The 27,209-nt window shown below is 38.6% G+C and overlaps 1 protein-coding gene across 2 annotated transcripts in view; it reads left to right on the plus strand.

The window, feature by feature from the left end:
• Positions 1-2,591: 2,591 nt before the first annotated feature.
• The window catches only part of LOC112307899 (nuclear body protein SP140-like protein), a 54,415-nt gene continuing 29,797 nt past the window's right edge, over positions 2,592-27,209 (plus strand). For both annotated transcript variants that reach the window (XM_024564072.4, XM_045198178.3), the window contains exons 1-6: positions 2,592-2,705; positions 19,192-19,342; positions 20,439-20,607; positions 22,672-22,755; positions 23,442-23,504; positions 26,016-26,162. In XM_024564072.4, coding sequence (XP_024419840.3) covers positions 2,674-2,705; positions 19,192-19,342; positions 20,439-20,607; positions 22,672-22,755; positions 23,442-23,504; positions 26,016-26,162 — 646 coding nt within the window. In that variant the 5' untranslated portion in view covers positions 2,592-2,673. The remainder of the gene's footprint in view (positions 2,706-19,191; positions 19,343-20,438; positions 20,608-22,671; positions 22,756-23,441; positions 23,505-26,015; positions 26,163-27,209) is intronic.

Below are 27,209 nucleotides of genomic sequence, written 5' to 3' on the forward strand. Positions count from 1 at the left end.
AAGAAAACAGCTAGAAACTCTAGGCAATAATCAGAGAACACCCCTGGCTCCTGTGGCTCAGTGGACTGAGTGCCGGCCTGCGAACCAAAGGGTTGTCCAATTACCAGTCAGGGTACATGCCAGGGTTGTGGGCCAGTTCCCCAGTAGGGGGCGCATGAGAGGCAACCGCAGGGTGATGTTTCTCTCCCTCTTTCTCCCTCTCTTCCCCTCCCTCTTAAAACAAATAAAATCTTTTAAAAAATAATCAGGAAACAATGCTTAAGACTTTGGAAAACTGAACAGAGACAGGACAATTCTGCAGAGAAGTCAAATCTCACATGCAGCCGACACTTGATGTTTCCAGTGTACTATCACCAGGCTCTGAGAGCAGCCACAGGCTTATGGGGTGGTCAACGCTTTGGTAGAAAGTCCACCTTCCTCATGGTCAGCAAAGTCAGGCAGCCAGAGTTTCTGGGGAGATAGAGGGTAATCTCAGAAAAAAGAAGAATGTCACAGAGAAACCTCAAATTTTGTTTATAAACTCTCCCCAAGTCACCAAACATAAGTTCCAAACCAACTGACAGGCAAAAAGATGAGAGGGATGAAGATCAACATACCAATTTCTTCCTAGTAAAAGGTGGATCAGGGGACCTGGCTTAGATGTGTGGCAAAAATAATCCCTAAATCTGAACCCTAGCGTTGGGCTTATCCACAAGGCCTCAGATTGCTACAATCAACTGCACACACAAACACACAAATGCACAGACAGTCCACACTCCACAGACTGCTGCCCCTGTGCACTTGAGCTTGGAGGAGCACCGAGTCCAACCCTCTCCAGTCAGATGAACTCAGGGAGACCCACCAGGGAACAGACTCACCTTCCACAGAACTCCCAGCCTGCAAGTGTCCCCAGAAAGAAGGGTGCTTATGGGGGCCACGAGTCCTGCTGGTTAATAGGCCACCTCCTAGAAGGGGACGTTGGTGTGTGGCCTGAGTGTTCCCATTTAGGTCCAGGTGCCACCCTCTCCATTCCTACATCCACAGAGATGCCTCGGGTCTCCATCCTCAGCCCCGTGGCTGCTGTTGCTATTGCTGCCACTTCTTCCTGCTGGTGAATTCTCAGGTCCAGACCCTCTACCTCGTCTCAGGGACAAACCTCTATCCCCACAGGGTCTCCCAGGCTGGAGACTCAGCCCACTACTGACATCTGATTGGAAGCTGCTCCTAGTGAAGCTAAGGAAGCCCGTTCGTTCCCTTTCTGAGTCCTCTGCTCCATGTGCTCCTCAGTTGCTGTGTCTCCTGCTTTCTAGGTTCCAGGCGCCATAGCTGGGGCAACTTCCCAGAAAACAGGAATAGTCCTCATTGTCATTTCTCTTTGCCACATGGAAAATGTCCCAGGCATTCCCTTCTTTCCTTCACATCAGTCCAGCAGGACTGTTAGGGGTCAACCCGCTTCTGAAGATGGTCTTGTCCGGGTCCTCACCCAGGTGGGTCTGATGTTGTTTTCTGGATCACAAATGTTCGCTTTCTGCACAAAGCCCTCCCGATCCCACAGAAACCACTGCTGTTGGCAGAGCGGAGTGCCTGCTCAGTTATCTCTGGCCCCACAGGATCATCTCCTTCCCCTCAGTCGGGGCAGCCCCAGTGTGGGATTGTCTACCCAGGAGACTGGCCCTTGTGGATTTCCCACCCAGCCGACTGCTATCCACCTTTCATTCATGTGGTGATCTTGGTGACTCTAAGCAGACTCAGGGAAAAACAAGCACATTTATGCCAACATCCAGCCCAGTGGGGCCCTAGTCTGCTTGCTGCCAGGAGGACAGAAGCGGGGGGGACGCTGGAAAAGGCTGGTGTTGTCTGTATCAGACCCTGTCTGGGTCTCACAAACCATGGAGGCCAGGAGCAGAGGACAACTGTGCCCAGCAGAGGCTCAGCTTGATAATTTTCTACCCCCAAAAGCAGGATGACAGGGTTGGAGAGAGACCCAGCCCCCCACGTGTGCAGCATCCAGGACACAGTGAGACCCTGCACTCTGGGAAAGAAAGGCCCTCATCAGTGTGTGGAGTCTGTGCAGATTGATATTCACTCCTTTGGGGGAAGAAAGAACATGTGTGGACGACAGTAGAACATTTCCCTGTATCTTAAATTTAGTTGGACGAGAACTCGTAGTCCCAGCTGGAGGGAGTTGGACTCAGGGAACAAACGTGGAAACCATCTCTCTAAGAAGGGTGCTTCTCCAGCCCTGTGTCTGAACACAGAGACCTGACTCAGTTCCTCTGCACCCTCTCACAAAGTTGGGGCTGTGAGAACAGTGGGGTTTACTCATGGGGGGGGGGGTTTGTATCTTTGCTCCAACAAGGGGACTCCTGAGGGCTGGTCCTGCTTATTGCTGGGGGTGCCCCTCCCCTGACCCTCCAGGTCCTGACTGTCCCTCCTTGTCCTCCACTCCTGCTGCCACATGTCCTGATGGCTGAGAACCACTGTGGGGCTGCAGGAGGAGGGAAACATGTCTGACAGCACTTGGAAAGTTACTTTCGCTTCTATTTTCCCCATTTGGGTGGAGCCCTTTCTGGCTGAGTCCGTTACAGACTTCCTGGTCAGGGCTGGGTAGGCTGAAACCAGGCTGAAACCAGGCTGAAACGAGGCAGGGGACGCCAGAGGGATCAGAGGTCCTGGAGGGCCCAGGGCAGGACAATGGCCAGTGTAGGCAGCTACCTCAGCTCCAGGTCAGTCTCTGCCTTCCTTCTTTTTACTTCCTCTCTGGCTATGCTGCTGCTTGACTGTCTGTCATTAGACACTCAACTAAACCTTGACCTTAGTCCTGCTTTACACGTACACTCACATGCAGTGTAATGAAATGCAGGAATATGTGGTGAGGAAATCAGATCTTTAAACAGCAGAGGGATAGCCGCTGGTGTGAGCGCAGCTGCTGCAGCCCACAGGACTCTGTCTTACACCCACTGCCCCGCCGACGGCCCCTCTGGACTCGGCTGTTCTTTCTGACTTTGAGGCAGCTATTTGTTATTTTCTCATGACCTCTGAATTCTCTCATTTCCCTCTGGCCCTTCCGCGTTCACCTAGGTCGTTTCAAAGAGGGTATTTAAGAAAATATAAAATTCAGGGTAAGCATCTGATTTTTCTAATCTGGGCATGGGTCAGCACCAGGCGTATTCGGTCTCTGGCTGGGGGTCTGGTTCTTCCTCCAGGGACCTTGATGAGGAAGTAAAAGAGGAAGGACCAAGATGCCAAAGACCAGTGCAGGCTGCTGTTTTCATTTGTACTTTGATTTTCTGCTCTGGGTGGGCTCTACCTCTGACAAGGAAAAGGTTAGAAACCCGACCTTTTTCTTTAGTAATGAGTCATAAATTACATTACTTAATATGTTTAATTATTTGTTTTTTAATCCAAAAGTACATTATACTTTCTTTGTCATAAAGTTTCAGATGACAGGGATGTACACAGAGGGAAGCAGTCCTATTCACCACCCACCCCCTGCAGCTTCCAGTCCTGGTCCTGCTGAGTGTTGTGGGCACAGCCTTTTATGTCTCTTCTGTGCATTTACACACACGACTTGTTTTCCCTAAATGCGTAATTTCTGTCTTGTTTTTTGTGTGAGACTATATTGTATACACCATTCTGGATTTCATATTTTTAAAATTTTAATATTAAAATTATCAGAGGTTTTTCACATTAGTAAATATAAGGACCTACCTCATTCTTATTAAAAGAGGCAGACTGCTCCATGGAGTTGCTTTCCATAATTGTTAAATTATGTTCTGTTTAATCCATTTATGTTGTTTTCAATTGTTCACTGTTACCAATAAACTCTGAGAACAACAATGAGATATTTCTTTATGTTTTTGCATATATACAAGTATTTGTCTTGTGTCAGAAAACAAAAGGTAGAATTGTTCAGGCAAGGGGTACTAATATTCCCTTGTTCATAGATACTACCAAATTGCCTTCCTTGTGGCCAAACCACTGTATTCTCCTACCACCAGCTCAGGAGCCATCTGTCCACACCCAGACTTCACAAAGGTGCTGGATAAAGGGATGCAGCCTGTTAATTTGCATTCTCTGACTGTATGGGAGGTTGAACAGGTTTTCAAGTCTATTGGCCTTAAATTGCCTCTTCTGTGAATTGCTGGTTTATTTTTGGCCAGTGTAATCAGTTGAGGTGCTTGGTCTTCCTTTAATGACAAGGGAGAGTCTGCTACATACTCTGAACTTACCAATAGTCTTTCAACTTTTTTACGGTAACTTCTCTTGTTAAAGCTTTCAAATTTAGAGTAAAAACTTATAATATTGATTTTATAAGATTTTATAACTGGAGTTCTTGTGTTCGTGAGGGGACAGGTTCAATTCTCTCTTTACTTAAGTGAAAGTTTCTTCTGTAATACCTACAAAAATGTATTTTTTAAATTTGGGCTTAAAACTTTTTCCCAAAGAGTTTTGGGAAAAACTCATGTTTTCCCAAACAAGTGGGTACAGCTTTAGACCTTCACAGTTTAGTTTTTCCCTAATAAATCATCTCCTTAGCTTTTTGCTTTCTGTTTATAATAGTTGTCTCACACGTTCTTCTATGACAATTATTTAATTTTGAGTAGTTGTGGTTTTTTGTCACTACTAATTTTTTTAAATGTTGAGTCCGTGAGTTTCTTCATCTCCCAGCCGTAGCCCTCTGCCTGTATCAGGTCCAGGTAATCAGCCTCTAGCTGTGCTCAGAGCTGAGCTATGCTTTCCTAGGAGGAAGTGGCTTCCCAGCTTTCTTCTCTCTCTATGTTCTCTGGACCTCATCATAATTGTCATGGCCAGCTCCAAGTGGTGAGCCTTTGGGTAATTCTACTCGGCTTTTCAGAGATGTTTGACTTTTCTTTAGCTTCTTGGCCTGGAAAACTTTACTGTGTATTCTGAGGGGGTTTCTGACTCTGTGTTGGGACCCCTCACTCCAGCCCTGCCTGACCCCTACAAGCTCACCTGTCTTCCTTGCTCCCAGCAGAACTCCTTGTCCTTGACCAAGCCTAGGTTCTTATTCTCTGCTCTAGGACTAGTTTTTTTTTCATATTTTTAATGGTGTCTTTTGAAGCACAAAATACTTAATATTTTTTACTAATTTATCAGCTTTTTTCTTTATGGATCAAGCTTTTGGTTTCATAGCTACCTTTTTGTCTTCTACAACCCAAAGTCACAAAGATTTTTCAAAAAGTGTTCTCATTTTCACTTTTACACAGTACCAGCTTTTGCAATTTATGCTCACACCAGCAATGAATGTCTGCTTCTCTGAATCTTCTCCCACGCTGCACGTCACTTGTGGAATTGTGTTTGCCAGTCTAGTGGATGAGAAATGGTTTCTTACTGATATTTTAGTTTGTATGTATTCACATGTTTATTGGACATTTTAATTTCATTTTCTCTAAGTGACTGTTAAGGTGTATTTTCTTTGGAATTACATGCCATATTTTGCCAATAGACTGGAGTCTTTGTATGTCAGATATAATAACCTTTAGACCTGTGTACTGAAAATATATTTCTGCATTCTTTTACTATCTCACTGAATTTTTATCATCATTAAGCCAATTAAGTCTTAAACCAATTAAGTCTTCCACTACTTACTTTCTTTTTATACTTTGCTTGACTCAGATATTTTCTCTGTCATATATATTTTTAAGTTACCTTATCCATTTTCAATAGGATTACAAATTGCAGGTGTACTACACTTTTACAATAATTTCAGGATTGACAGTTTAAAATTGTTATATTTTCCAGCCTGAAAGCACCTTCTACATCCCCATTTATTTAGAGTTTGATAATTTTCTTGAATAAGACATTATAGTTTCTTTCATATAGTTCATAACTTTCAGATGTTTATAAATATATGCATGTGTATTGACTATTGTGTTTGAGGTAATATTTTCTTTCTTTTCAACATATGTTGTTGCAAATAAAATCTGTTCATTTTATGTACCTTTTTTAAAAATTCATGCCTCTTGGCAAATTCTTTTTCTAGTTCTTAGGGAATTTATTTAGGTCTCTATCATTTCTCTACATGTAATCATACATTATATAATACTGTATCTTTTTTTAGTATTTATACCAATGAATTTTTTCTTATCCTATTGCATTAGCTAAAACATATATGTGCATAAATTGTGGTAATGGTAAGCACCATTGAATGTTCTCATCACTTCAATGTTTACTGTAGTATTTGCTAGTTTTGAGAGTTTGTATTGTGTCAGCTTTCAACTATTTCATATGGTTTTTCTAAAAAAAGCAGTGTGTAGTCTCCAAATTTTTAAAAATAATTTATGAATATAACTACATACTTTCACTGCTTTTGTTTATTGTTTCAATAAATTTCATTAAAGGTTTCCTAATATGTAACAATCTTTACTCAATCTCATTCCACTGTTTTCCTGTATTTTTTTTTCCAAAACAACCTCTAACTGCAAAATCTATTTCCCCTTTTACGCAGTAGAGGGCGTTTTGTTTTCTGCCGTACAATTTTGGGGTATTATTATTTTACATGCAGCATGTTTAGCTTTTATCAGTTAAAACTTTCTGAGACTTCTTTTGTAATGAAGATTATGATGTATTGACATACATTTCAAAATATTGAAAATAAATTGTAGTTCTCTGTTTTTAGCATACAAGATTAAGTAATGTATCTTTCTAACTAATTTCTCCAGAGCCTGTACGATAATTTTTGCCTATGCAAAAAGTCAAAACTAGGAGTAAAATTTTTTTTAATATTTATAAAACATTTGTTCCATTATCTGTGTTTTGAATTTTTCTATCACATCAATATGAGCATCGTTTTGTTGGCACTGCTGTTGCTCACGTTTACATACCATAACTTTTCTACCCGTGATTTTAACAACTTTTATGACATGTTGTCTTCCTTGTGTCTCTTGCTGGATTCTATTTTTGGTCCTGTGCTGTCCAATATCACCATTGTTTCATCTACATCAAAGTTTTATATAATATAGTTTTTGTACTTTTTCCTGTTTTAACGTTTAAACTCCTTATTGTTTTCCTTGTTCCTTTTTTGTCTAAAAATGCAAGCTATGTTTTCTTCTTATTTTACTTCTTCCTGTTTTAAGTGACATTAAAAAGCTTAATTTTAACCAACCAGGGTTATTTTCAATTTTTCAATTTATTTTTAATCTATATTTTTGTAGTTTTGAACTTGAAACCATATTGTTCAAGTTTTTGACATTTAAAACAAATCATATCAAGCAAAAAGGATAAAGGTCTCATGGACATGGACAACAGTGTGGGGAACTGGGGTACCAGGTTGTAAGGGGGATAAGAGGTAATGTAAAAATACAATGAAAAATGAATTTTAAAATATAAAAACAAGTCATTTAACTCCAATTGCCCTTTACCACTCAGCTCTATACTTTAAGTTGTTAATATACTTTGCAGCCTTACATTGAAATAGTTATTATTTTGCAAAATAAAAGCCTTCTCTTTCTAGAATAACTTTTTGCATACAGATTCTTTACACATTTATTTGAATAAAACTAAGGTTTTTCATTATTGGAGCTATTGTTAATGGTATCGTTTTATTTAATTTTGAATTCTAATTTTTTGTTGCTGGCATGTATAAAAGCCATTATCATTTTTACATTATTTTGTATCCAGTGTCCTTGCTATACTTACTTCTTAGTTACAGGAGATTTTTTGGAGAATTCTTTAGAATTTTCTGCATAGACAATTATGTCATCTGCAAAGACAGTTTTATTCCAAACCCTATAGTTTTAATTTCATTTTCATTTTCTAGTACGCATTCCAGTACAATATTGAATAGGACTTGTGAAAGGGAACATCTTTCCTTGTTCCTGATCCTAGGGGAAAATTACACAGTTTCTCAACAGTAAGTCTGATCTTAGCTACGGGCTTCTTGTGGATGTTCCTTCTCCAATTGAGGAAGTTCCTTTTTATGTCCAGTTTGCTAGTGGTTTCTTCATGAATGGAAGTAGATTTTGTCAAATGAACTTTCTGCATCAGCTGACATGATTACTCCATTTTCTTCTTCAGCCTCTTGATGTGGTGGGTTACACTGATTGATTTGGAACATTGAACCAGCCTTATATATCTGGAGTAAACTCCACTTGGTCAGTCATGGGTATAATTTTTTTATACATTGTTGTATGCAATTTGCTAATTTTTTGGTGAAGATTTTTGTATTGCTTTTCATGAGAGTTATGGGTCTGTAGTTTGTCTTTCTCTGCTTTTGGTGTTGTAGTATGCTGGACTCGGGATGAGTTAAAACTTTTCCCTCTGCTTCTCTTTTCTGGACCAGTCTTTGGAGAACTGTGAATTCACCAGTGAAATTATCTGAGCCTGATGCTTACTTTTGTTCAGTGTCAATTACTCCTTCACTTAAAAAAATAAAAAGTAAAACAGATATAAGCCTACCCAAATGTTGAAATTTCTCCTTGTGTGAGTTTTGGTAGTTTGTATCTTTCAAGGACTTGGCCCATTTTATTGAAATTACCAAAATTGTACTCAGAGATTTGTCACAGTAGTTTTTCAAAATGCTTTCATTGTCCTTGGGATCAGTTTGTGATGATCCTGCTTAGACTTCTAATATTGGTATTTTGTGTTTTTTATCTGTTTTTCTTCATTAGCCTCTGTTAAGTTTATTAATTTTATTAATCTTATCCAAGAACCGGCTTTAGGTTTTGTGGTTTTATCTATTTTTTCTATTTCCACTTTCACTGATCCCTTTCTTATTAAATGTTTATTTTATCCTATTTCTTCCATTTTAGGTTTAAATTTCTCTCTTTGTGTTCTTCTATTACTGGTTTCCTAAGTGGGAAACAGGTTTTTTAATTTTAGATCTTTATTCTTTTCTAACATATGTATTTAACAGAATATATTTCCCACTAATTACTGCTATTTCTGCATCACCAATTTTTGATAAATTATATGTTCAATTGCATTTAATTTAAACAATCTTGAAATTTCTCTTAAGACTTATTCTTTGCCCATATGTTATTTAGAAGTACATTTTTTGATCTCCAAATATTTGAGGAGTTTCTATCTATTTCTGGGTAATTAATTTCTAATTTCATTTCTTTGTTGTCTGAGTGCACACTCTATGATTTCTATTCTTCTGCTCTTGATCCCAAATGTGGACTATCTTGGAGAAGGTGAGTTTTCCTGTGATCATGTGAACTATGTGTACACAGTGTTATGAATTGGGCTATTCTATAAATGCCAAATAGATTAATTTCATTAACAGTGTTGCTCAGATCAAATGTATTTTTATTAAATCTCTGCCTGCTAGATCTATAAATTACTAAAAGAGGGTTTGAAAGCATCAGACTCTAATAGTAGACTTACTTATTTCTGCTTGTAGTTCTTTCAATTGTTACCTTCTATAATCTGATGGTGTGTGTTTAGGTAAGTGCATGTCAAGGGTTGGTAAGTCATCTTGGAAAACAGACCCCTGTTTCATATGGAATGCCCTCTTGCTCCTTCATAACTTTCCTTGTTCTGAATCATCTTTGTCTAGAAATAACATAGCTACTCCCTCTATCTCTTGGTTAGTATTAGCATGATCTCTCTTTCTCAATTCTTAACATGAGTTTTATATTTAAAGGTTTATTTTGTTAAGACAAATAGGTTTTTTGGGTTTTTTTAAATTTATTTTTTGTTGTTATTCAATTACAGTTGTATGCCTTTTCTCCCCTTCCCTCCCCCCACCCCAGCTAAACCCACCTCCCTCCCCCACCCCCACCATCCCCCCCGATTTTGTCCATGTGTCCTTTATAATAGTTCCTGCAATCCCCTCTTGCCACTGTCCCCACCTCACTCCCCCCTGGCCACTGCTAGACAGTTCCCCCCCTCAATGTCTCTGGTGGTATTTTGTTTGCTTTTTTCTACAAATAGGTTTTTATTTTGTTATGACATATAGGTTTTTAATTTTTTCAGTCACTTTGATAATCTCTGGGTTTTCTTTTTTCTAATTGTTGACACTATTACGGATGTCCCCATTTCTCTCCCTTTGCCCACCTCCACCCAGCCCCTGCCTCCCCTTCCCTCTGGCCATCACCCCACTGTTGTCTGTGTCTATGGGTTGTGCATGTATGTTCTTTGGTTAATCCTTCACTTTTTTCGTATATAATCTCTGTTTTTTAATTGAAGTATTAAGACCATTCACATTGAAATAATTACTAATAAATTGAATTAATATCTATCACTTTTGTAACTGGTCTCTATTCATTGTATTTGGTCTTTCTTCCTTCCCATCCTCTTGTTATACCATCTCTGGTTTTAATTTAGCATATTACATGATTTCATTTTATCTCATCTATTAACATATCAATGTACTTCTTTTTAAATGTTTTTAGTGTTTGCCTGGCAATTCAATATGCATTTTACACCACTCTACCTGTAGTGCTTGTACCTTATAACAGACTATCCCGATATTTTCCTCCCCTTCCTCCTGACATTGCTGTTACTCATTACACTTATCTATATGCTGTAATCATCACTTGCTCCAGTCTGAGCTGTTTGGTCTGCAGCCAGGCTGCCATCTTGTGCTTCTTTCTACTGTCTCCTGGGTTAGATTCACTGTGTTTTGATGTTTACATCTTCCTCACTACTGGTTTACTTTTCTGGTTTTCTGGGACTTATCCTAATGTATTTTCATAAAATTATAAGGATGCTGCTGAATATGATACATTCATGAAACAAACATACACAAAATCTAAAACCACACTAGATGACTTAGAAAATTTTTGCAAGATGTTAATGTATAAAACCAGTGTGATGCAGAAAAGGGTGTATATTGCAGAAAATATGTATGATGCAGAAAAATAAAATCATATAATGTCATTATATGATGACAAAACATTTGGAACATATGGCTAGGATATAGATAAGGGTAGATGAAATTACATGTTTATGGACACTTAGAGAAGAATCCATGCAAAGTAATTTAAATGGGTTATGTGGCAGAGGTGGGAACGAACATTGATGGAGATGGAGAGGAAGGGGAAACATGCTAGGTAGAAAACAAGCCAAAAGTAAAATAACGATTGCAGAAAAATTTAAGAGCATTTGTAAATTTTTATTTTAAAACCTATAAATGTTTATGTATGTAAAGGAAATAATGAAAACTTAGGAAAAGCATCCAGAATGGTGTTTCTTAAAGTAAAATGTCTCAGCCCCACACGTGTGACGTTGACCTGATCCACTCTGAGATTCGAAAGCCTGGCTCTGCAGCCACTGCTGTGGAAGAGGCGTCTCAGCCGTGCTGCATCACTCCTCCGTAGGGCACCTGTTCCTTAATCCTACTGGAAACGTTGAGTTTTCTCTTTGGTTGTCAGGTGTTGTTATTTCACAATAATGTGCCTTGGAGGTTCTTACAAAATTATTTTGTGTAAAATACCCAACTGTGTTCTTTCCAAAAATTCATGTCCTTCTACTCTGTGGTATCTCCTTCAATGATTCCTTTGATATGTTCCTCCTCTCCATTTTCCCTGTCCAGCTGTCTTGGCTCCACTTACATGGCTATTAAATTGTGTGTGTTAAGGCTTATCATCTTGTACTTTCTCTCGAGGTTAATTTTATTCCATTTTAATCTCTTTACCTAATTTTGTGGGATATTTCCTCAGTTTTATCTTACAGCCATTTGAATAATTTTTATTTCTGAAATCATTTTAAACATATTTAAGACCTCTACCTCTTTCCATAGTAGTTCTATTTTCTTAGCAATACATTGTGCAATATAAATTCTTGTATCTCTCAAAAAATATTACTTTGGGTAAGTCTTCTCCTGTTTCATACATTATCTCTTTTTCTCATAAGATACTTTTTTAAAAATTGTTTTATTTTTTCATTCTGGCATTGGAGAATTTCCCCAATGCCTGTGGACTTGTGGTTATATGATCCTTCTTAAGGAAAGGCTGCCAGAATTAATCAATGGAATTCACTCCTGAGAATAAAGAAGGAAAAAAGTCATACGAATGTCTCAATGGATACATCTGATAAAATTCAACATCTATTTCTGGTAAAACTTCCACAAACAAGCAATTCCTCAGAAACTTCCTCAGTCACATTTAAATATATATACAAAAATGTAGAACAAATTTTATACTTAATGGTGGTAATGAATTACTTTCTTCTAAGATTGGAAACAAGGCAAGAAAGTCAGATCTCACCAGTTCTCTTCAACAATGAAGGTAAATTCCTAACCAAGCAATAAGAAAAGAAAAATAAATAATTGTTGGAAAGCAAAAAGGCAAAGGGGGTTTTGTTAATGTTAAGATTCTTTTCTATAAAATCCAAAGTTAATTTATAATACATTACAAAGATTCACAGGTCAATTAGGAAGGTTATGGGTATATGGTTAATATTTTTTTAAACAATGCTATTTCTATACAATAGTAACAAGCAGCTAAAAATCAATACCATTTAATCCACTCCTTTACTGAATAGAACCAAAGACATGAAAATAAAGAACAAACTGACATTCAAGTGTAGTTGCGGTGAAAATGGAGACAACTGTACTTTAACAACAATAAAAAAAGAAAAAGAAAAATTGCAAGGAGATATTAGTTACAGATGAAGATTGTACCCAAGCACTGATGGTTATGATTTGTTAAATAGACAACAGGGGATTGAATGTGGGAGGTGGTAGGTAGGTAGGGAAGGGGAGAATAATGGGGAGAAAAGAGGGACAACTGTAATTGAAAAACAATAAAAATATTTTTTTTAAAAAAAGAACAAACTGAGAGTGACCAGAGGGGAGGGGGATAATGAGGGAAAGAAGGGGAAGGGTCAAATCAAGGAACATGTGTAAAGGACCTAAGGGCAAAAACGATGGTGAGAGGACTATTGAATGTGGGAGGTAGGGTTGGGTAGGGCAGGGGAGAGTAATGGAGGGAAATGGGGACAACTGTAATTGAACAACAATGAAAAATACAAAAAAAAGCAATACCATGTAAAGTAGCATCAAGCTCTAGCTGGTGTGGCTCACTTGGTTAGAGCATTGTCTCATAAACCAAAATGTTGCAGGTTCAATTCCCAGTCCAGGCTCATACCAGGTTGCAGATTCGATCCCTGGTTGTGGTGCATACAAGAAGGAAACCAATCAATCCCTAACACATCGATATTTCTCTCTGTCTCTCCACCCTCTCCCCCCTCTTTTCTTTCTCTCTTGCTCTCTCTCTGTCTTCCCTCTTTCTCCTTCTCCCTCACTGTCTCTCTCCCTCCTTCTGTCTCCTCTCCCTTCTTCTCTCTCCAAAAAGCAATAAAAATGTGTTCTCAGTGAGGATTAAAAGAAGAGAAATATTAAAGTAGTATCAGAAAGAATAAGTTTAAGAAAAGACATAATATATGCATGATATATGCATGGCATATAATACTGAAAGTGATAAATACTGGTGACTAAAATTAAGGAAAACTTCATAAATGGAGAGCTTTACTATGTTAACAAATTGAAGCTCAATATAGTTAGATATCAGTTCTCAGCAAATTTATCTATAGAGTAAATGCAAATCCAATATATGTCCAAAAGACCTGTCTTGCCAAAATTGACAAATTGATTCTAAAGATATATGGAAAAGCAAAAAATCCAGAAAACTCAAGACTATCTCTTTCCCACTGAATTCAAGACTTCTATCAGCTATAGTTATCAAACCAACGTTTTACTGACATAAGGACAGACAAATAGGTCAATGGTACAGAAGAGAAAATCCAGATTTATACATGTTAGCTTTTGGATATTTTTATAAACTTGGAGTAGGCAAAGATATCATAAATAGTATACTAATTCATTTATGGAAAAAGAAAAAGAATGGGTAGAATGAACTTCATCATCGTTAGAATTTCTAATCAAAAGACAGAGTTTAAAAAATGAAAGACAAACCACAGATTGGGAAAAAAGTTCACCCCAGCTATTTTAAATAAAATGCTTATATCTAAAATATAAAACTCCTTCCCATGTGTAAGTAAAAGACAGCACAATAATATATATGGGCCATACACCTGAACAAACACTTCACAAAAAATGTACATAAATTTCCATTAATCATATGAAATTGTTTCCAACATCATTAGTCATTAAATAAATAAAAATTAAAACCAAATCAGAAACCACATAGCACACTGGAATGACTAAGATAGAAAAGCCTTTTCTTTTTTTTTCATTTTTTTATTGTTGTTCAAGCACAGTTGAAAAACATTTTCGCATATGTGAAAACAGTTAAACATATTCCTACACAATGACACAGCAATTCACTTCTAGTTATTTACCCAAGAGGAACAAAAACATACTACAGAAAGACTTATACAAGAACAGTAGTTTTATTCATACCAGTCCAAAACTGAATCTCTCAGATGTCCATCAGCAGGAAAATGACCAAACAGATTCTGGTAACACGCACAATGGAATACCACTGAACAATACAAGAAACAAATTTCCAATCACACAACAGCATGGATGATGAGCAAGTCAGACACAAAAGCAGACATGCTGTACTATTCCATGTATGAAGTGTAGTAACAGGCAACCCAAACATATGGTGACAGAAAGGACACTAATGTTTGCCACAGAGAGGTTGCCTGGCTCCAGCTGGTCAGGATGCAGGCTGAGGGGTGGAGGGTACCTCACCCTGTTCTTCATTTTCCAAATACCATGTTAGTTTTCAGCATCATGTCTCCCTTTCAGTCTCCACTGCCGTCAAGATTCCACAGGGCACCTGGTTACCTCCTGACCGCTGGCAGCACCCTTCACCCACAATAGCAATTAATGCTCCTCTGACCTATATTTGTCCCATCAGTTTTGGTTGAAATCTCTTATTTGCTCCATTCCATTCTTTTTGTCATTGTAAAGCTGATTTTTAATTACTATTGTAGTGGCATTTTTAATAAGAGGGAAGACAAATGCTTCTTCCCATCTGCTGACTTTAAACAGAATTTTTTTGTGTGTTGTTATTGTTGTTCAATTACAGTTTTCCCCATTTTCCCCCATTATTCTCCCCTGATATACCCACCCCCCACCTCCCACATTTAATCCTCCCCCTATCCCATTGTCTTTGTCCTTCAGTCCTTTGTACATGTTCCTTGACCTGACCCTTCCCCTTCTTTGCCCCATTATCCCCCTACTCCCCTCTTGTTACTGTCAGTTTGTTCTTTATTTCCTTGTCTCTGGTTCTATTTTGCTCTTTTGTTTGGTTGATTAGGTTCTACTTAGAGATGAGATCATATGGCATTTGTCTTTCACTGCCTGGCTTATTTCACTTAGCATAATGCTCTACAGTTCCATCCATGGTGTCATGAAGGGTAGGAGCTCCTTCTTTCTTTCTGTTCCATAGTATTCCATTGTGCAAATGTACCACAGTTTCTTGATCCACACATTTACTGATGGGCACCTAGGTTGTTTCCAGCCTGTTGTAAGTTGGCTATTGTCAATTTCACTGCTATGAACATTGGGGTGCATAGGTTCTTTTGCATTAGTGTTTCAGGATTATTAGGGTATAATCCCAGCAGTGGGATTGCCAGGTCGAAAGGCAGTTCAACATTTAGTTTTCTGAGGAAATTCCATACTATTTCCACAGTGGCTGCACCAGTCGGCATTCCCACCAACAGTGCACTAGGGTTCCCTTTTCTCCACATCTTCGCCAGCACTTGTGGTTTGTTGATTTGCTTATGATGCCTATTTTGGCCAATGTAAAGTGGTATCTCATTGTGGTTTTAATTTGCATCCCTCTGATAGCTAATGATGCTGAACATCCTTTCATATGTCTCTGGTCCCTCTGTATGTCCTCCTTGGAGAAGTTATCTGTTCAAGTCCTTTGCCCATTTCTTAATTGGATTGTTTGTCTTCCTGGTCTAGAGTCATGCGAGTTCTTTATATATTTTGGAGATCAAACCCTTGTCCAATGTATCATTGGCAAATGTATTTTTCCATTCTATTGGTTCACTTTTCATTTTGCTGATGTTTTCTTTAACCATGCAGAAGGTTTTTAATTTGATGAGGTCCCATTTGTTTATTCTTTCCTTTATGTCCCTTGCTCTAGGGGGCATATTGATGAAAATATTGCTGCATGGAATATCTGAGATTTTCCTGCCTATGTTCTCCTCTAGGACTTTTATGGGGTTGTGACTTATATTTAAGTTTTTTGTCCATTTTGAGTTTATTTTTGTGTATGGTATAAATTGGTGGTTGAGTTTCATTTTTTCTCATGTATTTGTCCAGATCTCCCAACACCATTTGTTGAAGAAGCTATTTTTATTCCATTTTATGCTTCTGTCCCTTTTGTCAAATATTAATTGACCATATAGACTTGGGTTTATTTCTGGGCTCTCTATTCTGTTCCATGGATCTATGTGTCTGTTCTTATGCTACCAGACCGTTTTGATTACAGTGGGCTTATAATATAAAATTTGACAGAATAATGTGACATTATTACTCTCTGATGCATGTTGGGTACTGGGAGGTGCCAACAATTCTCTTCTGGTTTGAAAAAGGAAGTTTATCTGTCTTCATAATGTCCGGGAACACAAGATGTTAATTAAAACATTGTTATCAGAGCAATGAAATGACCAACTAAGAAGCAAATTATAGATCTGTTTACAACTTTCACGAGAAATAGCAGATGTTTCTGGAAATTCAAATGTGTAAAAAGATTCATTATATACAAAAGCACAGACAGATATATTTTGCCACAAAGTAGGAGTCCCAGGAGAAATGATTGATATTCTTGTGAAATTTCAGTTTACACTTTACCATGTCGTTATTAAACCACATCTTATTATTTATAAACTAGTTGTATAATTCAGGTTGGTATTTCTCTTAACAATTGGAAGTCAGTGAGGGGAAACTGTATTTATCTTTCTGTGATTTATTTTCTCTTAGCTGTTAATTAAGGTGCATTTTTAAGGTTCAGTTCTATTGTTATTTTATTGTTTCTTATTCCTCTGTGATGATTTGTTTATTCCATCTCACTTTTATACAAATTTAATTTCTTTCTTGTTTAAATTCTTATCTCCCCACTTCCTCTCCTTTGACAAACATTAGCTTATTCTCTGTATGTATGGGTCTGTTTCTGTTTTGTTTTGCTTTGTTTACTTATTTATTTTGGGAGGTTCTTTATTCCACATACAAATGATATCATACAGTATTTGTTTTTCTCTATCTGACTTAATTCACTTAGTATAATACCCTCTGCGTCCATCCATGTTTTCACAAATGGCAAAATTTCATACTTTTTATTGCTGAATAATATTCTATTATGTATGTGTGTATATTTATAAAACATCTTCTTTATCCATTTCTCTATTGATAGATGTCTAGATTGCTTCCATATCTCAGCTGTTGCTAGTAATGCTGCAATGAACATAAGAGTACATATCTTTTTGAATTAGTGTTGGTTTCTTCAGATAAATGTCCAGAAGTGAATTGCCAGATCATACGGCAGCTCTATTTTTAATCGTTTGAGGAGGAATCTCCATACTGTGTTTCATAGTCACTGCACCTATTTACAGTTCCACAAAGTACTAGAGTTCCCTTTTCTCTGCATCCTGCAGGCACTCCTGAGTTGTTGATTTGTTGATGATAGCTATTCTAACTAGTGTGAGGTGACATCTCACTGTGCTTTGAATTTGCATCTCCCTGATGATCAGTGATGTTGAGCCTCTTTTCATATATCCGTTGGCCATGTGTATGTCCTCTTTGGAGAAATGCCTGTTCATGTCCTCTGCCAATTTTTCTATTGAATTTTTTGTTTCTTTGGTGTTAACTTGTATGAGTTGTTTTTATATTTTAAATGTTAATCCTTTATTAAATGTGTGAACATTTGCAAATATCAGTAGCTTGTCTTTTCATTTTGGTAATGGTGTCCTTTGCTGTGCAAAACCTTTTTAGTTTGATGTAATCCCATTTATTTCTTTTTTATGTTTTTTCTTTTGCTCAAAAAGATATATACAAAAAGATGTTTCTAAGAGTGAAGTCAAGGGCTTACTGCATATGTTTTCTTCTAAAAGTTTTAAGGTTTCAAGACTAACAGTTAAGTCTTTAATTTATTCTGAGTTTATTTTGTCTGTGGTATACGAAAGTGGTCAAATTTCAATTTTTATACATGCAACTGTTCAGTTTTGCCAACACCACTTATTGAAGAGGCTGTCTTTACCCCATTGTATATCTTTGTCTTAAATTAATTAGCCATATATGTGAGGATTTATTTCTGGGCTATCTATTCTAGTCCATTGATCTATGTATCTGTTTGTTTTTTCCAATACTATACTGTTTTGATTATTACAGTTGTACAGTAGAGTTCCATGTCAGGGAGTGTGATGCTTCCCACTTTGTTTCTTCTTGAAATGTTTTTGGCTACTTGGGGTCTTTTGTGTTTCCATAAAAAAAAATTTAGGATTAATCCTAATTCTTAGAAGAATGTATTTCAATAGGGATTGCACTGAATATATATATTACTGAAGGTAGTAAGGACATTTTAACAATATTAATCCTTCCAAATCATAAGTATGATACAGTGTATTTTTCTATTTATTTGTATCTTCTTCAATTTCTTTCATCAATGTCTTATTGTTTTCAGAGTAAGATTATTTCACCTCGCTGGTTAAATTTATCCCTAGGTATTTTAGATGTTTTGATGCAATTGTAAATGGGATTGTTTTCATAATTTCTTCTTATGATCATTTGTTATTGATGTATAGAAACACAACAGATTTTAGTATATTGATTCTGTATCCTGCAACTTTATTGATGTCATTTACTAGTTCTAATAGTTTTGGGTGGAGTTTTTAGGGTTTTCTATTATAATATCATGTCATCTGCCAACAACTAGAGTTTTACTTCTTCTTTCCCAAATTATAATGACATTTATTTCTTTGTCTTATCTCATTGTTGTGGCTAGAACTTCCGATACTATGTTGAATAGAAGGTTTTAATAAAAAATATTCCAAATATGTTTAGGAGAAGTCATGTGTACAATGACTTCAATTGGGACACTCTGGACATTTTTTATAATATGTATGTCTTTCTGATCCTCCATGCTTCTCCTATTATATCTTTCTTGATTGCACCAATTCCATTTATTCTGGTCTCTACTCAGAACTTCTTATTTTATTCATATTGATTCTTCACATTCCCCCCTTCATATATAAAACGTTACAGCCTCCACAAGCACTTCAATATCTTGATGACCATTTTATCATGGTATCCTTTCTCCCTAGGATGTCTGCAGAAGACTACAACCTTATGTGTCAGATTGCATTCAGACTCTTCAAAAAATATAAGGTTGAGATTTCAGATGCAATAAAAACAATATTTCCTTTCCTTGAGATTCTTCGTGACCGTGGATTCATCAGCGATGAAATGTATAAAGTAAGTGAGGTTTATATGTCATGATCTGGTAAATCAGCCCTAAATTAGTTGTTTTATTAGTTTGGAATCAAATGTCAGGGCACAAATAGGCAACTGAGGAGTCTCCTGTGAGTGGGGACCTTCTCAAGTACTGCTGTACGTACTCCTACAATGTGAAATGGGAGAAGAGAAGCAGGTATCATTGGAGACAGTCCTCCTTCTGAGTGAAGGAATGGTGCCCCATGGTGCTCCCTAGAATTGAAGTGAATAGCACTGGTGACAGGCTGGATCTGAAGCCTATGGGCAACACAGATGTATGCCTTATAGAAGTTATATATACAATATAGCATAAACCAAGGATTAGAAGTGATTTTCATGAATAGATAAATAAATTTAATGAACTGATTTAATATAACTATTTATACAGCATTTTATTCCAATGAACATCAATTTAAATATTTAGATATGAGAACATTAAAATCCCTAGAGAATGGATGTCTTATTAGGACAAATTTAGAAATATATGCTTGCTATTCTCTCTCCAACAATTTTCAGTCTTCTTTTTCTATGGGATTTCTGGAATCGTGGAATTTTGATAATTCTAGCAAAAGATGTAAGTGGAGATACAGAGATGCAAGTCTTCTCTTTCCCTACTAATGGGTTTTCTTTTCGGCAAAATTCACAGGAAGCGAAAATCACCACCTGGCTTCCCTGATCCCTTGCAGGCCAATTTGGTCCTGTGGAAGGAACGAGGGTTGTTCAGTCAATAGAATATCAGCCCATCACCTGCTAAATCAAATGTTAAAACATGTGGCCAGGCTCTGCAAGGGCTGCACAATATTTAACTTTGAACCCATATTTGTTCTCCAAATGACTCCTCTTTCCACCAAATGTAAATGAGAGTGGGGAGAGCAGATTCACAAATGGGTATTTTTCAGAAGGGTACATTTACTTATTTTACTTAACAGCCATTGAATATAGAGAAATTCTAAAACTGAACATGAGAAAATACCTATGTAGGGAAATTGTAACACATTAAAAATGAAATCACTCCCTAGGGCTCTTCTATAACTTAGAAGTCTGTATTTACATTTTCCCCTTTCACTGTTTTTTTAAGGAGTCTAAAACATCTTGGGAAAATATGTCACCTGTACAAAGAGTGGTGTATGATATTCTCAATGAACTGGAAGAGAAATTTGACCTGTCACTTCTGGAAATCTTGTTCAGCAAGGTCATGATGAAGAACTACCCAGATTTAAATGTCATTTGCAAAGGCTTCAGAGATGGTAATTAGGTTTATTGTCTACCTTTTGATGTCCACAGTCAATTTACTGATGAATATATATTGAGCATCTACCATGTCTCACACACAGTGCTGGGCATTAGGGATATAGCAGTTAGAAAACAGACATATGAGCTTTTTTGAATTTCTTGGTATAATGACTACAGCAAAACACACATGTGGAGGCCTGCTTAACTAGGTATTTATTCAAACTCCCAGAACAATCAGCGTCACAGTTGCATCAGATTTACTTGGAAGGACAAGTGACAAGAACCACTGCAATTGAATAAGGCAGTATCAGCTGCTGCTCTTTTTGCAGGTGTCCACACAGCAGTCCACCAAGTGGACCACTACCCATCTTGAGTGACAGCTTAGTTGTGGGTGCAGGATCCACCTGGCTGAGCAGCACCACAACCAAGGGAGTCAATGCCTCATGTAACAATTCTGTAGTCATTACTTTCAGGGATCCCACAAAGGACAGCTGAGTTAGAAGTCACCACATTGGAGGAAGACCTGCTATGGCTTATAGTTTACAAGGAGTCCTTCTGAGTCCAGTCATGGGTCATTTTTCACCCTAAACCCAGCGTTGACCTGGTAATACAGAAAAGAGGGACCACCTTCATCAGGTGTCTGGAGTAATGAGCAAGAAAATTAACCCAGGTCAAATTTGCCCTTAAGCAAGGACAGTGGTTGTATTAGCTCTTTCTCCACAAAGGGTGAGACAAACATTAATCAAATAATGTAAAAATCAATTTCTCTGCCAGAAACTGTGTTTGATACCACACAAAAGTGATTCATTTGCCACTTTTTCTGAGACTCACAATGTATAATTTTCCACTGTAGTCTGCATTTGTGGTTCAAACTATCCAGCCAATAATTTTCAGATGGTTGTCCCTTATTCTATTTTGTTCTTCCAATCATTTTTGTTTTGCTTGCTGGAAAAGCTTTTGTTTCAACACAGTTTAGTATCCACCAAGATATCCAAATAACAATTGAGAATTCACAGAAGAAAGAATTATATGAACTGAGCAGAGCAGATGCTCTGGGAAAAGGTATAGAATGTGAAAAGGTCCCTAGTATCTGCAACAAGGACAAATTAGATTTCTCTCAATTGGAGAGTGAGAAGCAGACTGTGGGAGTCGACTCAAGAGGGATAAATTTGAAAAAGATTTTGGACGTTGGACATTCTAAAGCTAAGGAATTCTAATTTATTTGCTGGACACTAAAAAATACTACAGGCTCATAGGTGTATAAGTACAGATTTATTGCTCCAGAAAATTCACCTGCCATCAGCCCTGGGAAGAGTGGACCCACCTCCTTCCTAGTGTCCTCCTGCCTGGACAACCCTCAGATACTGCCCTGAACTTCCTGGTTTATTTCCTTTCTGTTACTTTCCTGGGCCACCAACATGCAGGGGCCTTGGCTGGTGCACCGGTCTTACCTCTTTGGCAGGCCCTGGTCCAGGCCTCTTGGGATGTCCTCCAGTGCCACAATATTCACTCCCTGCTGGCAGCTTCAGAGAGTGTCCTGGGAATGGGTCCCTTGGAGGTCTTTCTAGTTCTTCCTGTGTCCTCTGGTGTCTCTTTGGGAAGTGTTCATCCTCCCAACCCAATAAACCACCTTTCTCTTAAACAAACATTTATTTAAAGTTTTTGTGCTTTCACTTTTATACATCCAGTCACTTTTAGGATCTGTGTCCTTCTTGCAAGGAAATTCTTGTTTTTTCCTTACAGTGTGAACAGGTCAGAAAACACGCTTCACTTCCAGTTTTTATTTGATACATGCTTTTCCAGCCATCTGTAATGTTTTTTACATACATAACAAGCTCACGATGTTTTGCATGACTCCTTTATCCTGACATCTGAGGGGCTCCTTTCTGTGTAGGTAACATAAGGACGCCCTTGTTGGGGGTTCTCTTTTCTGTACCAGGGATGGCATAGAACTTCACCATGAGGACTGGGACTCACTGAGTTCTGAGTGACCAGAAGGCTGAGAACTCCTAAACATGCACTCTTGATGTCCCTGCACTCTGATGGAGATCTCTAACTTCTTTTCTCTCTCTCTTCAGTAATCCAAAAGAATTTGTTTCATCAAAGAAGTGTTGGAGAAGAGAGTGCAGAGAACCGTAATACTCAATTGAGCATTGAACAAGGTGATTACAAATAGATGAAAACTGATTCTCTTCTGCTAAGAAGAAAGGAGAAGTGGGCTTAGTGCTCACTGCTGCCCTTGGGTAGAAGTATCACTATCAGCCCATTTGCAGAAAAAGAGACTTAAACCTAGAGAGACCATGTATGAAGTTGGCTTGGGTCAAATGAGCAGGATGAACCCAGGCCTTCTGACCCAGAGCCCATGTTCTAAACCCTGTACACTCCCAGATAAACTCATGGAAAGGACAGACACTTGAGGCAAAAATGGGGAAATACACGCAGAAAGAAAGATACAAAAAGAATAATACCAAGAGCTGGAGGAAGTGAAGGAAAATCAGTTGCTGAACTCTGATGCAAAGGCCCACAAAGCAGAGTGAACAGACCTGAAGAGGGAGGGTGTGTGTGAAGCAGGCTGAGGAGACCAGTAAGACCACCAGTCTGGGGTAGCTCTGGGGACTACAAGAGGTTCCCTGTGGCTGTGGCTGACAAGACAAGCCATCACTAGTCACCAAGTGCCTCATGGATGACATAGTGAGATGGCCTGACTGAGGCCAGGGGTGCAGCTCTGGGTTGATGCCTGGGGGAAGGGGTCATCAAGTCCTACATTGTAGAGATTAAATGGGATTGGAGGAGAATTGCACAGCCCACACTTCAATTTCTGAAATAAGGTTCTAATTTCTTCCTTCAGGAGCTGGTGAAAATTCATATCCGAGCCTGTCCTGGCTCTTCCCGGATCTGGCGGAATTCACAGGTCTGTTCCTTCTGGCTGTTCTGTGATCATTTGCTGTTCTCATTCCATTCTGCAGTAGGCTGTGGTGGGAGGGCTGCTCCTCTTTATTATGGAGTGCCCAGAATTGCCCATCTTGGCATGCGCTATGTCTCCAGAGATTTAGAAAACAGAGTCTTCATACACTGAGTTGCCTGGGAGGGTTGGCCTCTCATTCTCACATGTGCTTGTCACCAACTGTTGACAGTTCTGAGACCTATTGTCCATGTGCCTGGCTTTGTGGCATCTGCATCTGTCTTGCTTGAAATAAGTTGTGGCCTCAGCTCATGATTTTACATCCTGAGGTTGCCTGCACTGCAGGAGACAGGTTAGCATTATGACTGTGTTCCTTGTGGGGAGAGTCTCTCACCTGTTGAATCTTTTACCCAACACCAAGTGCCTCTCATGCAAACCCTCTCCCATCATCCCCAGCACAGTGGGCCAGACGCTGGTCAAAAATACCAGATGGACCTCTGAACAAACACTTGGTATTTAACAACCAATAATCACTGTTTACAACTCTTAACATTTCCTTAATCTATAGCACACTTACTAAAGTTATTGAAATATTTTAAATATGATAAATTAAAGGCATGAATCCCCAAAAGTTAATTTTTCTGGTCAGTCACCATATCACTTATAGTAATACAGGCAATATTTTATTTAATCTACTCAAACACTTAAAATGATGGTATGTCATCTGTGTTTCTCAGAAGACAAAGAATCAGCTTAGAGACTTGGGCTATTTGTGCAAGTTCAGCTGCTGAGACTAGGGATTAAAGTCTGACATAGGGCAGTGTCAGAGCAGGAGGTCTGGTGACCCACAGCTGGCTTCAATTCTGTCCTGAGACTTTGGGGAAGTGACTTCCCCTCTTTGTCACTCAGTTTCATCATCTATAAGATGGAGGTGATAACAGTACCTCTCTCACAGGTTGACAAGTTATATCATGTAAAGAATTCACAGACATGCATGAGTCTTCATCAGTGTTCCAAGGATTTTTTAATATTACTATGTTTATGATCATTATTATTAGTATTGGGCCAGAGTCCAAACTGTTATCTACTACAGTAAACTGTGGGGTTTTCTTTTCTCACAGATGTCCCTGGTGGGTTTAATTATGCCCCAGGCTGTGGAGCAGTGATCAAAGCCATACCAACCTCAGGCCCAAGTAAATAAATTGAGGACCATAGGCTCCCCATCCTTATATCACACTAGTGTATAATAAATTTATGTCTTTATTCCCTGACTCTCCTTTGGGAATAAATGACAAGGAGGAGACTCAGGTAACTTCCTGCACCATGAAAGGTGTAACTCTGTAGCTATGTGGAATGTGCTATTTAAAAAAGGATATTATAAACTAGCATTTTTTATAAAGAAAAATACCTTACAGAGTGATTTTTTAAAATCACTGTGATACTTTTAGCAAATTACATTTAGTAAAAGAGTTAACTCTTAGCATGCATCCAACATTCATCAAAGCATATTCTTAGCAGTTCATCTACCAATGCAGCTGGTGGGAACAGAAAGGGTTGAAAGGAAGGAATTATGACTAGTAACGAGCAGAGAAGGAATTTAATGTGCGGGTGGGGGATTGGGTGGAAGCATGACATTATGACCCAAATAATGTGCAACAGACCACCAATAAATACACCCAAGAGTGTGACTTAGCAGGACTGGTTGACTGTGACATGCACAGGTGAGGATAACACTGTGTCTGATGCCCCCCTGCCCCCAGCCCAAGAGGAGGCTCTGAGGAATGTGGATGTAACATAAAACATGTACCAGGGCCCATGTTCTATGTTAAAATTGTGGGAATTAAATTTTAAGTCATCTTTACATAAAGTACTTTGTTTAGGAAAAGATCAGTAGATGAAATAATGCAAGCTGCACTGATAAAATATTTTCCATCCATACAGTATTGAGGTTTGTGGGAACAGAGTGAGGTGGGTCAATGGAATCAGTAATGAGTGAGGGAGGTTCAGTGCGGGGAAGAGTGTGTGCTGGTCCTGGGTAGTTTATCCAGGGCCTTATTGTTTCTTCCTCCAATCTGCCCTTTGTCTCTAGCCACAGACCCCTGCAGACTTGCTTGACAGCTCACTTGCTACTGCTTCCTGCTGGGTTCCTAACCTGGGTCACACTAGCAAGAGATTGGAGAGTGGGAGCAAGGGAGCTTGGTGTTTCCCATTCATAGTCTTGGGCAACAATGCTGGCAGCAGAAGCAACTCTGATGACTCTACCTTCCACCAGGCAGGCAAACACGATCCCCTTTCTAGCTACCCGGCAGCCAAGGGCACGTGATCTCACCCTTGATCCCTCCCATAGCTTCCTATTCACTATTTTTGTTTTGGAAATCTCAGCTCTTCCACTGGCTGTATAACTAATCATCTGGATTAAATTCCTTCTACTCTAAAAGCTTAAAGAAGTTTCTATTTTCTGATTGGACCCTGATTGATAAAGAAAACAAATAAAATATCTATGAATCACACATGGTCTAGGTACAGCTCCACCTGATAGTAGACTCTCCGAGTGCCTCTCTGAGGCAGAAGACATAAATGAGATGGATACAAGTACAATCCGTGACAACAATGCATTAGAAACCCAACAAGCAATTGAACAACGTGCCCAAGAGTTTGAGCCAGTAGGTAAGACTGAGTGGCTGAGTATAATGAGTATGGAGGGGAACGGCAGGTGGAGGGACCCTGCATTGTGGGTAAAGGCATGGGGAGACTGTGGTGATGACTGGAATGCTAGACAGGAAGAAATTACAAAGAAAGACCAAGTTGACATAGATGAGGCTTTTATGGGTCAAAAAATAATGAAGAGACAGAAAGAGAATAGGAGAAAGTAGGAAACATAACTGAGAATGGATAAACTAAAAAATTGGGTGGGGCAGCAGGGCCAGGACTAAGGTGAGTCAGGGAGACCCAGGGACACACGTAAGGAGGAGCTCACCCTCAGGACCTTGTGTGTCCTGGGCACCTTCTTTGCTTTACCCGAGACCCTGTTGGCCCTGGTAGGCAATGACAAAAATGTAAAGAAATAGTATAAGGAGACAAAGATACAGAGGGAAATGAATATCAATATATAAATAAAAAATGGGGAGGGGAACACAAAGAAAACTGTGGAATGAGTAAAGGACAATGAATGAAGAAATGGCAGAGAGAGGACCAAGCTTTGTCTGACTGGAGGAGACGGTCTCCACAAAGAGGGCACAGGGGGCTGCTCCTCACACCACTGAGAAGGCAAGGGTCCACCATGACCAAAGTGGCCCTGGAGCCCTCTCAGATAAAAGTGGCTGCTACTTTGAAAAGTAGCAACAAACGTAAAAAAAAGTAAAACCCAGTGGAATTACAGGGAGAAGGGCTTGATTGTAGTGAAGGTGCTCACTCCCTTTGGGGAGACAAATAAAATTCTTCGTTAATTGTAATGAGGTTCAGGAGCAGAGCTACCCCACCATGGAAACTGAATCAATTCTTGCTCCTGATCTTGAGGATATAATGAAGGAAAAGTTATTTTTTTTTAATATTTCCCATTTTTTATTTTTATTTTTATTTTTTAAATTATTTATTTATTTATTTTAAAATTTTTATTGTTATTCAATTACAGTTGTGTGCCTTTTCTCCCCATCCCTCCACCCCACCCCAGCTGAACCCACCTCCCACCCCCTACCTCCACCCTCCCCCTTGATT

This window comes from Desmodus rotundus, chromosome 2 (assembly GCF_022682495.2).
Source record: "Desmodus rotundus isolate HL8 chromosome 2, HLdesRot8A.1, whole genome shotgun sequence".
Lineage (NCBI taxonomy): Eukaryota > Metazoa > Chordata > Mammalia > Chiroptera > Phyllostomidae > Desmodus > Desmodus rotundus.